Source organism: Filicampus tigris, chromosome 1, assembly GCF_054856515.1.
Source record: "Filicampus tigris isolate MCC_2025a chromosome 1, RoL_Ftig_1.0, whole genome shotgun sequence".
NCBI lineage: Eukaryota > Metazoa > Chordata > Actinopteri > Syngnathiformes > Syngnathidae > Filicampus > Filicampus tigris.
Window position 1 is genome coordinate 12071340 of NC_141217.1, and position 7094 is coordinate 12078433.

General features: G+C 40.6%; 1 protein-coding gene across 1 annotated transcript; it reads left to right on the forward strand.

Annotated features, from left to right (window-relative positions):
- The first annotated feature begins 3161 nt into the window (after positions 1 to 3161).
- LOC147152781 (small integral membrane protein 11-like) lies at positions 3162 to 5547 on the forward strand. Its single transcript, XM_086044745.1, has 3 exons — positions 3162 to 3317; positions 4627 to 4834; positions 5367 to 5547. The coding sequence occupies exons 1-2, from the start codon at positions 3303 to 3305 to the stop codon at positions 4813 to 4815; spliced, it is 204 nt and encodes a 67-aa protein (XP_085900871.1). The 5' UTR covers positions 3162 to 3302; the 3' UTR covers positions 4816 to 4834; positions 5367 to 5547.
- Positions 5548 to 7094: the final 1547 nt, after the last annotated feature.

The window sequence follows — 7094 nt, forward strand, 5'->3', positions numbered from 1 at the left end:
AGTTGTCACCGAAAGCATTTCTCCTAGTGACCAGGAGATGGCGAAAGCGTAGCGCCTGACGACTTTATCGTGAACTTTATTGTAACCTGGAAAAAATGTTGATATCCTCTGTTAAAGAAATAATAATAATAATAATAACAATAATAATAATAATAATAATAATAATAATAATAATAATAATAATAACAATATATAAGAAAAGTAATAAAAACAAGTAAAATGTTAATGAAAACTAACTAATAAAAATCAGAAATAGCTTTTGAATTATGGTTGAACAGCTTTATTTTAAAAATGATAATCATAAATTCATGAAACAGACCTGGACAGAAATAGTGGTATTCCGAGAAAATAATTTGACCATAAGGCTATGTTCAACCAATGTGTCGTTGAATTAGCATCACATATGTCTTCCAACTTGTAAGAAGTCAGTTGACCAACATTTTCGGGCAGACATCCTCCACGACAACCATGGGCAAAGACCCACATTCTCGCCTGGATGATGAAGGATCCAACAGTGGCCCCCAACCACTGCACTTGTATATTAGATTTACTTTTAAATGTCCCAATGACTGTATGTGTTCTTCCCGGAGAATCCGGAAGCCCAAGAAAGCTGTTGGATGCCATAAAGGAGCACGTGCTCTGCAACCCCAGAGGGCTGCTGGAGCTGAGTGTGTACATGAATGTTCAAATATATTGTATTTAGAATGATAAAGACGTACTTCATGGAGCCTGTTGCTTTTGTTTTATGTTGTTCCAATCTCACCTACGAGGGCAAGTCAACCCAAAAACTGTCTTACATTCTCACACATATGCAAATAGTCAATTTACAACTCCATTAAAGCAATTTCGTTGATACTAAAATTTATAATAAGGTGTTTTTGTGGAAAAAAAACGACCATGTATAATAAGGCGTTTTTGTGAAGAAAAAAAAAAGGAACATATAGTAAGGCGTTTTTTGTGAAAAAAACTAAACAAAAAAAAACCAACCATAAGGCATTTTTTTGAGACAAAAACGACCATGTATAGTAAGCCATTTATTGTGGAAAAAAAAAAAACGCCCATGTAATTTGGTGGCAATTGGTCGTAGTTTCCTCTTGTTAATCTTTTTCACCCACACACTGGTAAATTTGTTTTGGATGTGGTGGTGTTTGGGAGTAGAGGTGGGTTGGATGATCGGTGGTGTATACTCCCGATGACACGTAATTTGGGGGGCCCTCGGAAAGTCTTCCCATTTTTCTCCCCAATAGTATTAATAGTTATTATTATTACTTAATTTGATTTCATCATGTTTCGTTGTGTGTTGCCGGTTAAGGCTACAGACCTGTCGGACCGGTAGCGAAAAACCCACTCCCCCCAACCAATGAGACGAGACGCTTCTCAACCTCCCAGCAGAGTTTTCTTTATCGACAAAGCATCTTGAAACAAAAACACAAACTGAACATTTGCGACTGTGACTGAATCAGACAAGAAAACACTTGTGTGTTTTATTCAAGCACTTTATTCACGATCACCAATAAAGCAACGTAACAAACTACACTGCCTCTTTGTCATGTTCGCCTTCAATTTCAAACCAAGGTGACTTTGCAAACTCTCTCCTGATGGATGACATCATGAAGTTAGTGGTAGTAAACAGTGGTGGGGTGGGGGATTATTTGTTAGGTTTGGGTGTCATCGCAGAGTCCACGTGGAATGTTAGTGGTGTAAGTGACCACTTGACGAGGGATCCCAACCCTCTCCCCAATTACATTTTCTTTTTTCATGTAACTGAGGATAAGCGGCTCGGGTAATGGCTGGATAGATGGATGTTTCGAAGAGTGCAGGAAAAACACGTCCAACTGTTGACCATGATCCAATAAATACACAACAAAAATTCGTATTGTTCCCGTCAACATGGCCGAGTGGTATAAGAAGTAGGGTGGTGTTCCTGAGACTCGGGTTCAATCCTCACTCTTTGCTCCATTCACAAATTAAATGGAGAACAAAGAATCGGTCTCCTGAAGACCAAGCTATAACTCTAACCATCCGGCCAAAGATGGGGCATAAAGGACTGTCCGGCGGGGGAAAAAGGAGGAGGAAAATGGTGTGGGTTCGAATCTCGGCGTGGGGGGTTTGATCCTCAGGAATTTTCTGTCTGGAGTTTCCATGATGTCCCCATATTGTAAAAACTAATTACATTCTGTTTCTGTCAGATGTCTTTTTTTGTTATTTTTGGGCGATAACTATACTGTTTAAATGAAGTATTGGTTTAACCAACAAGTTGCACACTCTTGCCAGGATTTGCACCTGGAATCTCCCACCCTAAAGGTTGAGCGTGTCACTATTACACCACAAGAGTTGTTTTTTGTTGGTTTGCTGTGCAGTCAGCCTCCTTGCTGGAAATTTGTGTACGCTGAACATTGACGCTTGTTCGATGAGGGCTTACCTCACTCTCTGTCGGCTGCAAGCAGTGTCTTGGCGACTGCTGGGAGGCAACCCCGCGACATGAAGATCGACGCAGGCTGGATGCAGAGTAAGGAATTAATGTTGTTGTGCTAACACCTTTTGTTTTAACGAGTTGAAGCTAGTTGTTGCTATTAGCCTTCCTACTATCCTACCTTTAGCCGGGGAGGGAAGATGGAAGCTCCAATCTGCCTGCTGCTGCTGCTGCACTGTTTACTGTTTACTACCACTAACCTCTTAAGAGTTGACAGGAGTTTAGCATAACTAGGTGTACGGAATATAACCAGTCGGGGTTCGTGTGCGCATTCATGCTCTTGTCCGCTTCAGCTTATGTAAGTGGAGGAGCAATCGCCACAGTATTTTTGCTTTTGTGGAGGTGATCATGATGAGATCACGTTTTATGTCAATAAATCCAAACTATTGTGCAGAACACTTTTATACTTTCACAGGTTGAAGTGGACAAGAGTAGCAATGTGCATTTGCATTTTGGTGGCGATCGGTCGCCGTTTCAGGCAACAGAACTGTCAGGCGAGCAGTATTACCACGCTTGCCTTCCTCCCGTGACGTAGACCACTGAGACCGAAAACATAACATAAGCCACGCCCCAAAAGGGGATGGGGCAATATGTTGTAAATGTAATCACAAAAAAAGATCTTAAATCACTGCAGTTTTTTTTTAGGGGGGGGGGGGACTTTAGTAATCACTCGAATAAAATCGGGTAGAAAATGTTATCCCCGCTACCTCGAATGCCGCACAATCGAAACATTTTAATTGGCTACTGATCTTCAAGCCCCGCCTCGTAGAAGGGAAGTTGTTCTCTAGTGCAGTTCACCGAAAACAGACTTGACCGGTCACAAGCTAAAATGATCAACTGGAAGGTAATCGATTCCGGCGTATCATATCAGAAACGATATGTAAACGAGTAATTCGTTGATTGTTCGCTCGTCTTCACTTTCCTCAATTAGTCTTTTATCCGCTTTTGGTTTAATACAAATCCTACACTGTCTGTCATGCTAATTTACTGAGTGTATGCATTAGTCCGTGCGTTGGCCGTTGTTTATCGTTCGCTTTTAACAAAAGCGGTCTTTTGTAACGCGTGGTCGTCGTCTTTAAGATCACACACAAGCACGAGTGCTTCAGTCATGGATGGTGTGCTGTGCAGCTGTCTCGCTCACATCGTCACACTTCCCACCGACCGTATTTGGTCCTGGCATGCTGCTTATGTGGTGATGAAGTGAGGGCGCACATTTATACACCAGAGGTAGGAGGAGTAAGTCGCATACACTTGACAAAAAGACAGTTCACGTTGAAGGTAAAATGCGGACGAAAAGACATTTCACGTTGAACGTAAAATGCACTAGGACCTTTACCAGTCAACGTAATTTGACCTTTTTTAAACTTTAAAAAGCACATGTCCAATTTATCAACGTCAAAGTAATTTTTGCACAACGTAAAAATTCACAACGCGCTGTATAACTGTTTAGAAGTCAAATTAATCCTTCGTTTCCTGAACAAAAATCAAGCGAGTCCTGTCTTTGATAAGCATGTGATAGTAATACAGTCCTGTTCAGTCACACAATATATTCACCAATTCACACTCAATATATTTTTGCATTAGTGAGATGTACTACCCAAATATTTATTAATGGTTCCAAAACCAGCTTCCGTATTGTGTATTACTTGTGTTCTCAATTAAATGCATAACCAACAGTAAGTTAATGTTTAACCAAACTGTAAAGTTAACATAATTTACTTGTAAGTGACGAAAGTTTCATGTTGTTGTGGTGTCTCAAATTTTAGTTGAAAACCTTGCCTGTTGCTGTTCTTTTCCCTGATTTTTTTTTTTTTACCAGAAACAATCAATGCAAATGTAATTTGTAGCTCCGTTTGAGATACTTGCTTCATCTGTGGCCTCTGCGTCACCCCAGGGGAAGTCAACCCAAACATGTTTTCTTTTCAAGAGTACGTTCTATGCAGGCCCATTATTTGGAGAAAAAAAAAGGCATTCTAATTAATATTGCATTAGTGGAATATGAGTTAAGCAGCAAAATCCACCTATTTTTAGCTATCTCAGCCATTTTGTCACTTCCGCTCTATCTGGTACAGTATATACCGGGACTGCTTCTTTACATTTTATTTAGTTCTTTCTTTCATTCACTGCACTTCTTCTGTCTTGTTTGTTGGCAGGCTTTGGACAACGTACCCGTACTGTTGTACATCTTAGCTCTGAAGACACTAATACTGTGTTTGGGCTTCGCTGGGGTGAAGATCTACCAGAGTAAGAAAGCAGAGGCAGCTCTCAAGCAACAGCAGGCCGAGAGGAGGAAGTTGGCCCAGAGGACACAGGAGCTCATCGATAACTTAAAGGAAGACTGAGAGGAGCTGCTGAACGCTGGTAGTAAAGCCGATGTAGCAATTATATTTTAAGTGGGGTACACACATACTGATTCACAAAAAGTTTTTTTTAAAGTGAGAAACCCAACACGTGGCAATTAAAACATATCCCTGCGTTCCTACTGCAATGGCGTACTCTATGACCAACATGGCACGTCAGTTTTAGTACCAAGACTGACCAATGGGAGGCAGCACAGTACCACAAGAAATCCAGACTGACTTAAACTACAAAGACTAGAAGAAGAAATAGAAGCCGCAACTCGTTCACCACATCCAAGAATCTGCTATTGTAAATATTGAACCGGTTTAACATTTACAATTGTCAGCCGTGAACATTTTCTGAACAGAGCGTGGAGGAAAAAAAATCACCCTAACAGTGCACACCAAATTATTGTTGCTCAGGATAATCGTTCAGACGCATCCAAGAGCAGGGAAGGGAAAAATGCTCTGTGACCCCATTATCGGGATATGTGTACCCTCGCATTACAATGTCATCATCATCTCACCACCCGTCCTGTCCTTTCACCTTCTAGGGCCAAGCAACACGTCAAGTGACCGGACTGCAACATGAACTCATCATGTCTGTTTATTCTGCTTGGCGCGGTGATCTACAGGAAATCGCACAACGCACAATGTATTTATTGAATTTTGTAACTTGTATGATTTGTAGATAAATGGATAAAAGCTTGTTCAACACTTGCTCTCTCAGTATGGCACAGTGCTGCTTTTCTAAAGTGATACAGTTAATTTACAAGTTCTTGTATTGCCACATGTTAAATGTTCAATATCTAATCATGCACAAGGCTGTTAACGGAGCCCTCCGACTTCATCCGGCAATTCATCTATCCATCCATTCATTATCCAAACCACTTATCAGAAAATTAATCAATTCAGGATTTTAGAAACTACCATAGAAGATCCCAGTTACGAGTTGTTTCAATCAGGATTGTTGTATTTTACGTTTAAAATAAAAATAAAAAAAAAACACTTAAAAACTAAAAATTCAGAGAAATATTTAACTGTTCAAGTAATACCCGTGTCGTAATTACACTAACAGTAACACTAAACAGTACTTGTGGGACCTGGACCAGGTATTGCCAAGTAATTGAAATGAAAATTATAGAGATTCGGCTTCGATCCAAATTTCATATCATGGATCAAACTTCTTTATACTTCCCTAAAGCTAGTATTAACATTAATGGCATGAAATCGGACCCCTTTCTGCTATCTCGCGGCACCCGTCAGGAATGTCCTCTTTCTCCATCCCTGTTTGCGCTTGCCGTTGAGCCCTTAGCCCTGTGGCTTCGTAGTGAGCAGAAATTTGAAGGGATTTCTCAATTTGGCCTTTCCAACAACAAATTATCCTTGTACGCTGATGACCTCTTGCTTTTTGTTACAAATCCCGATTCATCCCTTCCTGCTATTCTTGGTATTTTGCAACAATTCAAGATACTATCTGGTTATAAAATGAATTTGAACAAAAGTCAATTAACTCACCTGCTGAGAGCCTTCCTCTCTCCATATTGCCTTTTAAGAAGACGACCCGATTGAAATACCTTGGCGTTACCGTGACAAAGTAACACTCAAGAATTATTCGCCATGAATTTTCAACCCTTACTTGACCGTTGCAAACTGGACTTGGCTAGGTGGTCTACTCTCCCTCTTTCTCTATTGTATTATTCAATTTTTAACATTAATCCAACCTCCCTTAATCAATTGAGGTATGTCTGGGGCCAGGACCTTAATATTACAATCACTGACAAACAATGGGTCCGGATGCTTAATCTTGTACATTCCTCATCAATTTGTGCAAGGCACCAACTTCTACAATGCAAGATCTTCTTACACAGAAGCCATCTCACCGATGCAAGATTGGCAAAAATCTTTCCGGACAGATCTGACGCTTGTAGTAGATGTAACCTCTCGCCGGCCAATCACATGCACATGTTCTGGTCATGTCCCACACTTAATGACTTCTGGCACGCTATCTTCAACACACGTTGGGGAAGGTCCTGGGTACTACAGTTAACCCTGAACCACTTACTGTCCTTTTCTGAATGCCTTCGCCACTCCTTTGGTCCAAGAACACTCAAACTATTATTTCTTTCACTATGCTTGCGAGGAAACTCATTCTACTTAAGTGGACTCACTCATCCCCACCTACTCATAATAGGAGGATTCAGGAAATTTTACAATGTGTGAGGCTTGAAAAGATCATATTTTCCCTCAAAGGTTCCCCTCCAGGACTTTCACAAAAGCTG